This window comes from Panthera pardus, unplaced genomic scaffold, assembly GCF_024362965.1.
Source record: "Panthera pardus isolate Hobbes unplaced genomic scaffold, ASM2436296v1 HiC_scaffold_13, whole genome shotgun sequence".
Lineage (NCBI taxonomy): Eukaryota > Metazoa > Chordata > Mammalia > Carnivora > Felidae > Panthera > Panthera pardus.
Window position 1 is genome coordinate 32,814,867 of NW_026526688.1, and position 15,895 is coordinate 32,830,761.

The 15,895-nt window shown below is 39.1% G+C and overlaps 1 protein-coding gene across 1 annotated transcript in view; it reads left to right on the top strand.

The window, feature by feature from the left end:
• Window positions 1–13,555, top strand: part of KCTD9 (potassium channel tetramerization domain containing 9) — a 35,630-nt gene extending 22,075 nt beyond the window's left edge. The window contains exons 7-12 of the mRNA XM_019466909.2: window positions 1,954–2,021; window positions 2,109–2,204; window positions 3,135–3,284; window positions 10,365–10,470; window positions 11,183–11,316; window positions 13,310–13,555. Coding sequence (XP_019322454.1) covers window positions 1,954–2,021; window positions 2,109–2,204; window positions 3,135–3,284; window positions 10,365–10,470; window positions 11,183–11,316; window positions 13,310–13,426 — 671 coding nt within the window. The 3' untranslated portion in view covers window positions 13,427–13,555. The remainder of the gene's footprint in view (window positions 1–1,953; window positions 2,022–2,108; window positions 2,205–3,134; window positions 3,285–10,364; window positions 10,471–11,182; window positions 11,317–13,309) is intronic.
• The last annotated feature ends 2,340 nt before the right edge of the window (window positions 13,556–15,895 follow it).

A 15,895-nucleotide genomic window follows, 5' to 3' on the forward strand; every position in this document is an offset into this window, starting at 1 on the left:
TGTCTCCCATAGATGCCTCTTGCATTTATAAGGCTTTTCCGGAAGTTTTTAAGGTTTGCTTCTGAACCTAGAAGTAGAAAAAAATCTTTACCGCATCCCTTGGCGGAAGTGGGAGGGGTAGGTTTCTGACTGACTCAGAAGATCTTGGCACACCGAGAGCGAGGCCCACGAGAACCCTTTCTGTGGTGGGTTTCTACCAGGGACAGTTAGGATATGTCGCTGCCCCTTCATGAGGGATCCAGAGAGGAAGCCCCTCTGGGGTGGACCAGAAAGTGTTGTGCCAGAGCCACAGCCTGAGTAGTGTGCTGTTCATCAGATGACCTTTGTTTTGCGACTGGAATATCAGAGGTGGAATTGGGCCTTTCCTGAGGAGATCGTAATCTTCCCAGATAACTGCTGTGGTTTTCCATATCTACATACAGTTAGCCTTATTAGCTTGCAACTATTTCAAGGGAGAGATTATGTCTCTTATTTTCTTTGTAATTTCTGAGTCCTTAGTAATTTTTTTAACAAGTAGACCCAGCTAACTGAATGACTGAGGTCATTTGAAGGAAAATGGATTCCAAATTTATTCCCAAATACTCTGATGGAGATGTTTAACAGATGTAAGAACATACAGATTACATAATAAGTCACCTAGAGAATGTGCAGATTTTTTTTTAACCAAGTTAAGGAAAGTGAATGATACAGTCTCTTCTGTCATTTAGAAATCTTTTTTTAAGGGGCTCCTGGGTGGCTCAGTCGGTTGAACGTCCGACTTCAGCTCAGGTCATGATCTCACGGCCCTCGTGGGTTCGAGCCCCGCGTCGGACTCTGTGCTGACAGCTCAGACCCTGGAGCCTGCTTCGGATTCTGTCTCCCTCTCTCTCTGCACCTCCCCCGCTCATGCTGTCTCTCTCTGTCTCTGAAAAACAAAACATTTAAAAAAAAATCTTTTTTTAAAAATTGATTCTCTTCTATGAGTGGTTTCTGAATCATTCTTTTGACTTTTATGTTGAAACTAATTTAGTTTTATTCATTTCTACATTTTTCTGATTAAGTAAAAAATATTTGTGACAAACTTATTCAGATCTGCTCCATTGATGAAGTCAGTGAAATGTTCGATTAGGTGAACTAATCACTTATTATTAGGTTCACAATCAAATCTGTAGCAATTATTTTAGGAACTTGAGATAGTAGGAGTTTTTGCTTGTAGCCTACTTAAAGTGATTTTTGGGGCACCTGGGTGGCTCAGTCAGTTGAGCGTCCATCTTCGGCTCAGGTCATGATCTCACGGCTCATAAGTTTGAGCCCCGTATCGGGCTCCGTGCTGACAGCTCAGAGCCTGGAGCCTGCTTCAGATTCTGTGTTTCCCTCTCTCTCTCTCTGCCCCTCTCCCACTCGTTCTCCCTCTCAAAAATAAATACAAACACTTAAGAAAAATTTTTTAAGTGATTTTCAGAAAATTTTGAAATCTGGAAGGCTTTCATTCTAATTCATTAGTTTTCTGTGTTTTTCTTTGGCTGAATGTAAACTATTTAGAAAAACTTTGTTTCACGAATATTTTTAAAATATCCTTTATGCATGTTCTTTTTTTAAATTTTTTAAATTTTTTTTTTTTAACATTTATTTATTTTTGAGACAGAGAGAGACAGAGCATGAACAGGGGAGGGGCAGAAAGAGCGGGAGACACAGAATCTCAAACAGGCTCCGGGCTCTGAGCTGTCAGCACAGAGCCCGATGCAGGGCTCGAACTCACGGACCATGAGATCATGACCTGAGCCGAAGTCGGCCGCTCAACCGACTGAGCCACCCAGGCGCCCCTCTTTATGCATGTTCTAAACATTAGTTACTTTTCTGATTGATAACCTACTTGTTGAATTTCACTTGTATGGTGAGGATTTAACAAATAATTCCATAAATACTAAAATGAATAGTTTTCTATTAAAAGTCAAATCGATTTTATTGTGATAGGTGTGTTGGAAGAAGCCAGATTTTTTGGTATTGACTCATTGATTGAACACCTGGAAGTGGCAATAAAGGTAAAGCTCTTTTTACATTAGCCAGTATTACATTTATTGTAGCTGTCTCCCAAAATACTCCACTGATTTCTTAATATCTTTTTCAAGAATTCTCAACCACCAGAGGATCATTCGCCAATATCAAGAAAGGAATTTGTTCGATTTCTTCTAGCCACTCCAACCAAATCAGAATTGCGTTGCCAGGTAATTAAAGCAGACTTTTACATGAGTTATTGGTGTCAGCAAAGCCGTAAGTAAAGTTTTACATTCTTCTAGGATTTTTTTTTTTTTTTGCCTTATGTTCCTATTTCACGCAAGATAGAATTTAATTATGGGTTATAACATTGATTTAATCCCAAAATGGTTAGCAAAAAAAGAGGTGTAATAGCATTTTTTATTATCTAATATGCCTCACGTAGCAGTTTTTGAGTAGGGCATAGAAATTGCAGCTATTAAAACACAGAGTCAATTTTTTGTACAGTTGTTATGTATGGCCAGGCAGTGGCAGATACTTCTTATGTATTATAGCATGAAAGGTTTTAAAAACCACAATACTTACATTTTAAGAATACTACTACCTTGGGGTTGCCTGGGTAGCTCAGGCAGTTGAGTGTCCAGCTTCGGCTCAGGTCACGATTGTGCAGATCATGAGTTCAAGTCCCGCGTTGGGGTCTGTGCTGACAGCTCGGAGTCTGGACTCTGCTTCGGATTCTGTGTCTCCCTCTCTCTCTCTCTCTCTCTCTCTCTGTCCCTCCCCCGCTCACGCTCTGTCTCTCTCAAAAATAAATCCAAAAAAAAAAATTAAAACTACCTTGAATTATTGAATACTTATAAGACCTATATAAATAATACCTACAACATGTACATGGCCAACAAATCACTCCTTAGAAATTTCTGCACATAAATGAGGTATACCTAGGCTGCATTCTATTATTACATTTAGAGTCTCTTTTACTAAGAACCCATTAAGGACACTCATGTTATATCCAAGTTCCATCTGATCATGTATTCTTGTAAACTCCAAATGACTGAACTGCCAATTGCTTCTAAAAAACTTGATGGTTAGCTATAGTAATTAAATGTGATATAGCAGATGGTTTAAATTTTGTGACAATTTGTGTTTTTTAATTTTAGGGTTTAAACTTCAGTGGTGCTGATCTTTCCCGTTTGGACCTTCGATACATTAACTTCAAAATGGCCAATTTAAGCCGCTGCAATCTTGCACATGCTAATCTCTGCTGTGCAAATCTTGAACGAGCTGATCTCTCCGGATCAGTGCTTGACGTAAGAATCCTCTTTAGTTACAAGAGAAAACTAAATGTTTAGTCTGTTGAACAGTCTTAAAGAGCAGAAATGATCTCTCTCTCTTACTAGAGATTTTACTTGAAAATGGATGATAAAACCCAAGACCCTGAAAGTGAAATGTGTCGGTTTTGCAACTTTGATATCCTTCAATAAGTGAGGATCTGAAAGAGTTAGCAACTAATAAGAAATTAAATCTGGAAATTAGATCTTGATCTCCTCAATATAGTATACTTTATCAGGACTTCTATTTTCAGTGAAATTAGTAGGGCAAAGCTGAAAAGGACTTTTGAAATCTTCTATTCAACTGCATTTGTGGAATGAGGAAAAAAAATTGCTCCAGAGGTATTTGGCAGAGATATTTTGAAATAAACATGAAGGGTGCCAGTCTGTGTAAGTTAGCATCTCCGTGGCTCTCCTCTCTTTATCTACATACGTGTGTGGTGTGTGTGTGTGTGTGTATGTGTGTGTGTTTACATATATGTATGTATATACACTTGACCTTTGCACCACGGGATTTAAGGGCACTGACCTCTGTGCAGTTGAAAATCCGCATATAATTTTACTCCCCCAAAATGTCACTACTAACTGCTGTTGACCAGAAGCCTTACTGATAACATAAACAGTCGATTAGCACATATTTTGTATGTTATATGTATTATATACTGTATTCTTACAATAAAGTAAGAGAAAAGAAAATGGGTAAGAAAATCATCAGGAAGAGAAGATACATTAACAGTCCTGTACTGTATTGATTTTTAAAAAGCTACATATGGGGCGCCTGTATGGCTCAGTGAGTTAAGCATCTGACTCTATTTCTGCTCGGGTCATGAGCTCACAGTTGGTGAGATCAAATGCTGCATCAGGCTCTGTGCTGAGAGCACGGAACCGCTTGGGATTCTCTCTCCCTCTCTCTGCCCCTCCCCTACTCACCCGCACACATGCACACGCTTTCTCTCAATAAATAAATAAACTTTAAAAACATAAAAATAAAGTATCCACATATAAGTGGACCCATGCAGTTCAAACCCATGTTGTTCAAGCGTCAAATGTGTATGTAGGTGTATAGGTGTATGTGTGTCTGTACATATGTATATGGATGTGTTTCTCTAAAAATTACCTATGTTAATTTGGGGTTAGAGGATACATGCAGAGCCAGCAGTGAAATGTACTCACTTCTAACAACTTCAGGTTCCTTAATACCAAGGCCCATGTCTATATGTCTTTTGAATTAACAACACCTAATATAGTACATTGCTTTAAGTAGTCATTGAATAGATGTTTATTGAATTTTATAATTTTAGTTGTATTCCTTACTTGCAACCTATTTTTCCATGAAGTTTATAATAGCAGATCTATAACAAAATCTGTCAATATACATTTCCATTGTTTTCACTCTACTTGTTCCATCTTATGAGGAAGGACCACATTGCTAGCAAAATGAGTGAAAAGACTAACAGCACAAAGAAAAAAGTTTGAAGGACCTAGTCCTTATTATTATTTTTTAATGTTTGCTTATTTTGAGAGAGAGAGAGAGAGAGAGAGAGCGTGTGTATGCACGCACGGGGGAGAGGCAGAGAGAGAATCTTAAGCAGGCTCCATGCCCAGCAGACACGGGGCTTGATCTCATGATCGTGAAATCACGCCCTGAGCCGAAATCAAGAGTAGAAAGCTTAACTGACTGAGTCACCCAGGCGCTCTGAAGGACCTAGTCTTTAAATAGTGAAATGATGAGAGATCACTTGTTTGGCTTTTGTTAAGGATAAAACAAACAAACAAAAATAAAAATACAGTCTGGGTCATTCAGTAGAGCTGGTTTTGAGTTCTGTTTAATTATAGTAATGCTAACTCTGAACCTGCACCATAATTTTCTTAACTGTAAATACTTGTTCTATCCATCCGGTACAGTTGATAAACTGAAGTGCTATAGAATTATAAATTTAATTACTAACGTTAGAAGTGGCTCCTGTTGAAGAGTCATTCATTGCCCAGGGTATATAGGCTGTGAAGTCAAAACTAATTGCTAATTGTCCTTGGCATTTGAAGATGAATGCTAATGAATAGCCATCATATCTACCAAACATGATGTGTGCTAAGCAGTCTGCTGATACACCTAATGGCTCCACTTTCTTTTTTTAAGTTTTTTTTTTTTTTAACATTTATTCATTTTTGAAAGACAGAGACAGAGCACAAGCAGGGGTGGGGCGGAGAGAGAGGGGGACACAGAATCTGAAGCAGCCTCCAGGCTCTGAGCTGTCAGCACAGAGACCAACGTGGGGCTCGAACTCACGAACCGTGAGATCATGACCTGAGCCAAAGATGGACACTCATGCGACTGGGCCACCCAGGTGCCCCTCCACTATTTTTTAAAAATGTTTGTTTATTTTTGAGAGAGCGAGAGAGACAGAGTGTGAGCGGGGGAAGGGCGGAGAAAGAGGGAGACACAGATTCCAAAGCAGATTCCAGGCTCCGAGCTGTCAGCACAGCGCCCAATGCGGGGCTTGGACCCACAAACCGCGAGATCATGACCTGAGCCAAAGTCGGACGCTTAACTGACTGAGCCACCCAGGTACCCCTCCACTACTCTTTCTTAATTTCTCACCCCATTTATCCTTCACGGGCTGTGAGACCTTTCCATAGGAACCATGTGATTCTGCTGTCAACCAGGGTGATCTCGGCTGCTATCTCTGTTGAGCAGAACATGTCTGTGCCACGTTATTCTGTCAGCCTGCTTTAAGAATGTTTCTTCTGCACACTCTTTTTGCCATCAGTGACTTCAGCATGCTGCATAGAAGCTGATGTAATAACTCAGCTATTACATATCTGTTGCATATTCAAGACTTAGAATGGTGAGAGCTGACGGGGACCTTGATGGTCATCACGTATGACCCTGTTGTTAGACTGAGAAACTGAAACCTAGAGACTTGCCTGGGCCCAAAGAGGCTAATGTGTTAGCACAGTTGGAGCTAGACAGACTCTACAACATGCGTTTTCTTTTCCTTATTTCTTTTTTTAATGACTTTTTCATGTGCAAAATGTCAAGCATATACAAAAATAGAATACTATAATGAATCCTCCTTGTTACATCTGTTAACTCAGCTGTAACTTCAGAAGGTATCATCGACATATAAACAATCTTGTCTATACCTCTTTATAGATTATTTTGAAGTAACTATTTCACCTGTAAATATTTTGTTTATCCCTTAAAGACCATTTAAAAAATATCTTAATACCATTATCATACATTAGAAATCATGGTAATAACTGCTTTCATCAAAGCCCTATGCCCCTTGATACAGTTAAGGTAGCAAAACTCTGAACAGCTGGTTTACTAAGCAGCTGAGTTCTGAACCCTCCATGTTGGTGACTATTGGTGACCTGCTTGTACCATTTGATGAGTTGGAGGGTGAATGACATGCTTTCTGTGGTTGAAGATGGAAAACTTCACTGAATTTCTTATAAATTTGTGGGTTTTTTTGTGAGATTCCATAAGGGTCAGGTTTGAGGACAGAGCCGTACCTTAGGACTTTTAATCTATGTGTGTCATTAGGTCTGAAATGAGTCTCTTGTAGGCGGCATATAGGTGGTTCTTGCTTTTTTATCATTCAGTCAGTCAATACCTTTTGATGGGAGCATTTAGTACATTTACATTCAAAGTCATTATTGATACGGATGTACTTCTTGCCGTTTTGTTAACTGGTTTTACAGTTATTTGGGTAGTTCTTTGTTACTTTCTTCTCTTCCTATCTTTCCTTGTGGTTTGATGGCTTCCTTTAGTGATTTTGCTTGGATTCCTTTCTCTTTGTTTTTTGCATATCCGTTACGGGTTTTTGATTTGTGGTTACCGTTAGGTTCATATATAACATCTCTGTATCTGTATAAAGTTGATGGTTGCTTAAGTTTTTTTTTTTTTTTTTTTGAGAACATGAGCAGAGGAGGAGCAGAGAGAGAGGGAGACAGATATGAAACAGGCTCCAGGTTCTGAGCTGTCAGCACAGAGTCCAACACGGCTCCAACCCACGAATGCGAGGTCATGACATGAGCTGAAGTCGGACGCTCAACCGAGGCACCCAAGTGCCCCTTAGTTGCTTAAGGTTGAACCCATTCTAGGTGGACTAAATTTTTACTCCCCTCCCAGCACATTTTATGTATATAGTGTCATCCTTTACATCCTTTTATTTTGTGAATCCCTTGACTTATTTTTATAGGTATAATTGACTTTATTGTTTTTGTGCTGTAACCTCCCTCCTGGTTTTATAAGTGATTCATTAATTACTTTTATTATATTTCCATTTACCTGTGAAATGTTCTCCATTCCTAATTTTCTTACTCCTGATTATGTCCTTTTCTTTCCACTCAAAAAATCGCCTTTAACATTTCTTGTAAGACTGGTTTAATGGCGATGAATTGCTTCATCTTTTGTTTTGGGAAATGCTTTACCTCTCTTTCTATTATGAATGGTAGCCTTGCTGGGTAGAGTATAACTGATCTCAGGTTTTTTCCTTTCGTGTCCTACACTCTCTTCATTCCTGCAGTTTCTGCTGAAAAATCAGCATATTGCCATATGGGATTTCCCTTGTATGTAACTGTTTTCTTTTCTCTTGCTGCTTTTAATTTCTCTCTTTATCACTGCTTTTTGCCATTTTAATTATTATGTCTCTTGGTGTGGACCTCCTTAAGTTGATTCCATTGAGGTCTCTTTTCCTCCTGGATCTGGATTTGTTTCCTTCCCCAGATTCGGTAAGTTTTCAGCTATTATTTCTGCCCCTTTTCTTTCTCTTATGTTTCTGAGATCCCTGTAATGCATATGTTACTATACTTGATGTCACTGAGTTTTTTCTTTTTGCTATTCATCTTGGGTGCTTTCCATTATTCTGTCCTCCAGCTCACTGATCCGTTCTTCTGCTTCCTCTAGTCTACTATCTATTCCCTCTAGTGTAGTTTTAATTTCACTTAAGTTCTTCATCTCTGATTGGTTCTTTTTTATATTTCCCATCTGTTAAGGGTCTCACTGAGATCCTCCACCCTTCTCAAATCCAGTATCTTTATGACCATTACTTTGAATTATCTATCAGGCATATAGCTTATCGCCATTTCATTTAGTTCTTTTGCTTTGATTTTATCCTCCTCTTTCATTTGGGATATATTCCTGTTTCCTCATTTTGTGTAACTCTCTGTGTCTGTTTCTGCGTATTAGGAAAGTCAGCTATGTCTCCTGCTCTTAAAAGTAATGGCCTTATGAAGAAGAGGTCCTGTAGTGCCCTGTAGTTCCATGTCCCTTACTTTCCCCAGAACCAGGCAGTTCAGGCATAGGTGTCTCCCATGTGCGTTGCGTGGGCCCTTCTATCGTCGCTGAGCTGCTTTAGCTTTCAGTCAGCTGCAATGGCCCCATTTGCCTGTTGTGGGCAGGGTTTGGTCCCTGTGCTGTCAAGGGCCGGTCTGGGGCCACCTTGGGCTTATAGTTGGGTCAGCCGAGCCACCTGCCCGCAGGCTGTTTGCCGGGGCTACAGTCACACCTACCTACTCGCAGGGTGCTTTCCCTGGGTTGTCGCCTTGGGAACTTAGATAATAGCTACAGTCTGTTTCACCTGGGTGCACGGCACGGAGAACCAGAGACATTTATTTTTATATTATCAGCTTCCTGTCTTATTAATGTTTCTGTGTATTTAGAACACTGTCATCTTTTAGTTATTTTGGTCCTTCTGCATCCTCATTTTCTTACCTCTCAGGCTGAGCTTCTGTATTGCCTGTGTGCCGTAGCACCTGTACTACCTCTGCAGAGGCAGACGTGGGAATGCGTGTGCGTTTGTCAGCTTTCTGTGATCTGAAATGATCTGCAGCTTATCTCCCTTTCAGCAGAATTGACGGTATGGTGAATGGAATTGCACTCATAAAACAGGATTTTTCCTATTAGGTGTGGCAATAAGGTAACGTGATCAGCCTTAGGATTTTTAGATTCTTCACTGTTGTAGTTATAATGACAACTACAATTATTTATATAGTGCCTTACGATTTTTAAGACACTTTTACATTCATCATCTACTTTGATGGTCACAGTGTGGGAAGTCCTAATGTTAACGTCAACTTTATGGCTTCCTGCCTTATCTGCTAGTTGTTGGAGTTCAGATCTGATGGCACTGAATCCTCAGAGGTAAATTAACATAATGTAAAATTCTAACATATATTTTCTAGTTTTTTACTCTTTGTATTTTGTGCTATAATTTGGGCGTTCAAGGTTGACAATGTTGTGTAGCAGTGATTGGTACATGAAGATCTGACAAACAATTTGTAGGGTTTTGTAGCTAGATGATACCTTTAACTGCTGGCCTTAGTATTCTGACCTATGAAATGAAGGTAGTAATAGCATGATTGAACATCAAGAATTTTATTGATTCCTGCAGTAAGAAAGAAGAGAAATCCCTACTCCTGATAAGATTATGTGTTCCTTACCCATACATCTTAGCTCTCATAGTGTCCTACCCAGGACTGTTTATAAACATAGAAATAGGGATGTTACAGTTCTAACCCCCCAACTTTTTAAATAATTTTTTTTAATGTTTATTTAGTTTTGAAAGAGAGAGACCGAGCGTAAACGGGGGAGGGACAGAGAGAGAGGGAGACAGAATGTGAAGCCATCTCCAGGCTCTGAGCTGTCAATACAGAGCCCAACGGTGGGGTTCAAACCCATGGGCCAGACCAGGAGATCATGAGCTGAGCCGAAGTCAGTCACTCAACCAGCTGAGCCACCCAGGTGCCCCTAACCCCCCAATTTTTTTTATCTAAACCATTATCTGTGTAAAATGGACATGCTGTTGTTAATTAGGTTGTTGTTTCTTTGAAAATGGTTCTTTCAAAAGAACTGTTTCTTCAAAGTGGTTCTCAGCTCTTGGTTGATTCGTTAGAAAAGTCTTCATTATAAACAGAAAATAATTGATTGTGAGTGTATGGAATTGAGCTTCCTCCCCTTCTCTATTTTTTTCTTTTATTGTTTGAGCCCATTTTTTTCTTTTCCACACAAAATTCTGAATGTTAAAACGTGGACTTTTCTCTTTTTCTTGCCAGTGTGCAAATCTCCAGGGAGTCAAGATGCTCTGTTCTAATGCAGAAGGGGCATCCCTGAAACTGTGTAATTTTGAAGATCCTTCTGGTCTTAAAGCCAATTTAGAAGGTGAGATTCTATCTATAATTACATTTTCTAAGGTGAGAACATATCACAAAGTAAAAAGCCCAACAAAATAATTGTTATGGAAAAATCATGACCACTACGGAGGGGTAGATTTCTTCTGCCATCATACTTGGTCTCAGTCATGTGCTAGGCAAGAAGTTAGGGGAAATCCAGCCTCTACTATTGAATAAGGCTTCAGTTGGAGAATTAAATGTCAACATCTCGAACTTTGAAATTAAACAGTATACGCTTACAGTGACTAAAATGAATTTCAGTTTGCACAAAGCTAGGCAGTTTCTGTCACTTTTAGATTAATGTTTTATTTACAAATTTCTTATTCCTCTGTTGTGTCAGTGAACTGGTCACTTCATTTATCTGTATGTTTAGAATACAGGGGACTTACCTTCCTTATCGTAAACTTACAGAAGCATATTATAAAAGTGCTAATTATCTTAAGACCGAATTGAATTCTTCCCTCAAAAATATAGACTAAAACATTCTTAATTCATAGAACAAGCAAACAGATTGTTAACAATGAACACTTTATATGTGTAAGTTGGTTGAGAGACTGAGATTTATGGTTCACGGAGTCCTTTCCAAAAGTTAAAGAGCCTGTCATTCACCTCCATTAAGTAAACTAAACCTGCGGTTTTTTGAAGGGAGAGGACTATAAATATTTTGAAGTTCAACTGCTATCAAAATATATTCACTGTAGGTGCTAATCTGAAAGGTGTGGATATGGAAGGAAGTCAAATGACAGGAATTAACCTGAGAGTTGCTACCTTAAAAAATGCGAAGTTGAAGAACTGTAACCTCCGAGGCGCAACTCTGGCAGGAACGGATTTAGAGGTGAGTCACCAATGTCTGAAGAGCGTTACAGTTACTGAGCCTGTCCTGCAAAATGTATCGAGGTCGCCAACAAAGTCATTGGCTGGTAAAAACTGCCAGGGAGCACGCCCGCACAGCTGGAGCGGTGTTCTCCTGTCGATTGCTTGTTTCAGCAGACGTGCCTCCCAGAGCAGGATTCAGTCACACGGGCCATGGGTCCCAGTTTCAGATTGAAAGATTCATCTGACAGTCAGTCGAAGCCGATTTCATTTGTCCTCTGTTCCTTGGGTCTCCTTCAAGTAGATGAGTTTGATGACTGCTTTACTAATGGAATTTATTGTGTTTTTCTTCAGTTTTAAGTCCAGACAGAATTAAATGGGGCCAGATTATCTTTTTAACTGTTCGAGAAATGTAAAAGATATCCAGGTTTGAAATCAGGTTAAGAGAGAGCCTATTCTAAATTGGAATCGTGTTCTTTTTGAATCACGATTTGAACTTTTAACTTTGCGGGTCTTTTTCATCAGAATTATATATGTTGTCTTGATTCGCAAATGTAGCTGGCAGGCTCAAAGGCTGTTGATAGGTCTCTTGGTGCTGTCCCCATAGCACTTTTTGCAATGCTGGATGCGTTCTAAATCTGTTCGGGACAGTAGCCACCAGGCGCTATGGCTGTTGAGCACTTGAAATATGGCCAGTGTAACTGAGAAACAGATTTTTAAATTTTACTTAATTTTAATTCATTTAAATGTAAGTAGCCACATGTGGCTGTTGCCATCATATTGAACAGCACAGCCTTATCCGGGAAAACCTGGCATAGATCGGATTGGAGAGAAGAGTGGGTCAAAATTTGGCTTGTCATTGATTTTTCCCTTTTAATGTTTCTGCTTTGTTCTCTTGACAGATCTTAGCAGTAGAGTGGCAGGCCCCATTAAACTTAAAGGCAAAAAGAACCTGCCCAAGGCCAAAAATAGAAGCCTATTATAAGCACAGTTCCTTAATTTTTTATTCTTTGGTACTGTCACCAAAAATGATGATTTTTTTTCCCCTTGGTTTTAGTTACCATGTAGGTAAACACCAGAAGTCTTCCTGATGGCAACTGAATGCAGACTAGTCAGGTTGACTGTTTGAAGGGCAGCTGGTGACATTCTGTCCTAAAAGGTTATGTGCAGTCACCCACCATCCCCAAGGACTTACCCACGATCTGTCTCATCTGCCACTCTGTGATCTCAAGAGAAATTTAAAAGCAGCTTCCAACTGTGGTGGTAGTTACACTGTTGTATATACATTTGTTAAAACTCATTGAATTGTGCACATAATTTGGGGTTTAAAAAAAAAAAAAAAGCAGTTCCCTGCTATAAAAATGTTCGAGTTGGGGAATGGAAAAATCTATTATAATGTAATTAGTAAGTAAGATCTCTTTCTCTCAGTTGTTCTCTTTTTAAATTTTTTAAACATCTATTTATTTTTGAGAGACAGAGACAGAGCAGGAGCAGGGGAGAGGCAGAGAGAGCGAGAGACACAGAATCTGAAGCAGGTTCCAGGCACTGAGCTGTCAGCATGGAGCCCAACACGGGGTTCAAACCCACGAACCGTGAGATCATGACCCAAGCTGAAGTCGGACGCTTAACTGACTGAGCCACCCAGGTGCCCCTCAGGTTTTTGGGTTTTTTTTTTTTTTAATAGTGCTTACCTGCCCTGCCTTTTGTTGTCCTCGGATTGTGGTAAATTTGCATAGATAATATTTATTACGTTGGAGTCCATTCTGGGTTTTAAATGACCAATTCTAAAATATGGGAACAGAAGAGACACACTTCCTCTTTAACCTCTGTTTGTCAGTATTTGTGACTGTCAGCCTGACCACTCACCTAGAGAAAACAACTCCACATATAGAAGAAAATCTGACTTTTTTCTAACACGGCAGTCTTCCAGAAATAACAGGGTTTCATGACGTTGGAACATTTTCCTCACGTGCCCCAGGAATCTTAGTTTCATGAATATTGTTTTTGTCTTGCAGAATTGCGACCTGTCTGGGTGCGATCTTCAAGAAGCCAACCTGAGAGGTTCCAACGTGAAGGGAGCTATATTTGAAGAGATGTTGACCCCACTACATATGTCACAGAGTGTCAGATGAGAATTTCAGGGCCGGAGGAAGATGCCCAAGATGAAAAATGTTGTCCTTCTCACTTTTTTTTTTTCTCCACCCATTCAGTTGTCTAGAAGAAGTAACACTGTAAGGGAATAAAAAACAAACAAAAACCCATTTAGAGGATTATGCTTGTTCTCAACGGTGCATAAAGGAAAAAAGTGACTTTTTTCCACATTCTGATTTTAACAGAGAAGCACTCATTTAATAGATGTAGAGAAGCTAGAGTAGCTCGCTGCCTTTTGAGCGGAGTCAGGGGGATTTGGCTGGTTTTATGACCAGAAATAGGATCTATTATATTTGCTTTTAAATAGGCATGATGTGGAAATACCATCTTGGTTTGAAATGTATTCGAGGATTTTAATTTATGAAAAGCACAACATATGCAATTATATTTATTGAATCTCTAGATACAGTATGGATATTTAAATTGTTAAACTTTACGAAAATTTCGAAAAGGTTCAGGTTTATTAATAGCTTTAGTGATGCCTCCCCTACTCTACATACCTGTCATGCCATAGGAATATGGTGAGATCAGATTCCCCAAGGCTCTCTTTTCAGGTTCTTGGAACGTTTATTTTTTAGAATGAAACAGTAGCTAAATTAAATCCTCGGCTCTTACTGATTGAGACTGAGTGAAAGAAAAGACCTCAATGTCAGCTCAAGGTGGAACTTTCCAGATGGACAAAGAATTTACCTATCGCTACAACTTTTAAATGAGCATCCTTAGAATTTCATTCTAAGCAAGTTCCACTCAACGCCAAACCAGGCAATTTTATCAATTTACACTACTCGCCTTGTTTTCTCCTGTACAGTCAAAAGAAGCATAGGAAGTATATGTCAGAACCAAAAAAGCAAGGTGCATTATCAATAGTAATTTAATTCAAATGCCAAATAGTTTCAACAGGGCCAGCTTAGAAATAGGCATTAAATCCCAGTCCACTGTCATCTTTTGGAAATCAACATAATGCCGTTAAAACCCTACAAGGGGAAGGGAAGCGATTTTAAATTGGCAATTTGATGACAGCCACCAAAAAACTTCAACAAAAATAAAGGCGTTGGATGGGTCCGAGATGTAATACCAGTCAGCACCTGTGGTTCTTCTTTCTGATTTAGTTCAAATTCTAGCCTGCTTTTCTTGAGTCCTTCTCTCTGCAATAGCAGAGACAGGACCTGTACTTCCTTACCAATAACCCGTTGTCCTTATGTCTACCCCAAGAGCAGGGATATAAGCTGTGTCCAAATAGGTTCTGAATTCTACAGACTCATCGGTTTGAAGCAATGAATCAATGAAAACGACTTTGTTTGTCTCCTTTGGGAGAATGACGCGTGTTCAATATTTACGTAGCTTATTCTTCTATATATACATATGCAAAGCTTTCCTTAACGGTAAAGGGTGCACATGCGTAGTGAGAGCTCGCACCTTTACAGGTGAGGGAAAGCAATTTCAGAAATGAATTATTTTCTTTGCTTTATTATTTTTACCAAGACAGAGAAGTATTGTATTGAGAGATATCTATTTTCATAATCAATATGTGCCTAAATTATATTTAAATCATTTCACTCTGTACTATATTTTCAATAATTATAGAATGTGTTTGTTCATCCACTTAAGGGTACCTCTGTAGACACAAACCTAAAAATGCAGAAGAATCTGAAAGGTCTAAACATTGGTATGCTTAGAAACTGCAGATTTTGGATCTAATGTATACTGCATTAATAAACGATGTGAAATGTTGAAAAGGAGTTTCTAGTCGTACTTTTGAAAATCGACTCTTGTCCATATTTCGCTTACGTTTCTTCAGCATTAAGTTGATGACCAGCCCCGAGGGTCTGGGTGGAGAAGGAAATCCAACACAACGCTTATAATGGATTAGTCTGAAAGGGCCATTAATGCAAATTTACCCCTTTAAGCATGGTTTTTTTATGACCCTGTTTTTAAAATCTGCCGTGCTAACAACACAGGTTCAATTACAAGACTTCCAATGGTTCATTTGTGTTACTCTTTTTAGCTGATGAACATTACAAGTTAGATTTATTAGGTCGGTTGAGTACATTGTCCCCAAAACATTCTCACCTGACTCGTAGGAGAGGGAATTTTGAGGCAGGAGTTTCAAAAGAGTACAACTTCTATTAAACCTAGTGATGGAACTTGTCTGTACACAGGTAAAAATACAATTGAGGGTGGGGGACTAGAAAATCTAAATCAGATTGTGCATACTGATAAAATTCAGTACTCCTGTAATTAGAGCCATATGTATTTATTATGCTGTAATATCTAATTCAACTACGGTTTCAAAGAAATTTTAGTAGGAAATAGTGTAAATTCACTTATGACAGTGATTTACTATCAAATCAAGGCATGGAATATTTTCTCCAGTTGCTCATTTTATGAACGGGTGGTTTATACTATAAATCTACCCCCATGTCAACTTCAAATCATGTTTAATGAAAAGC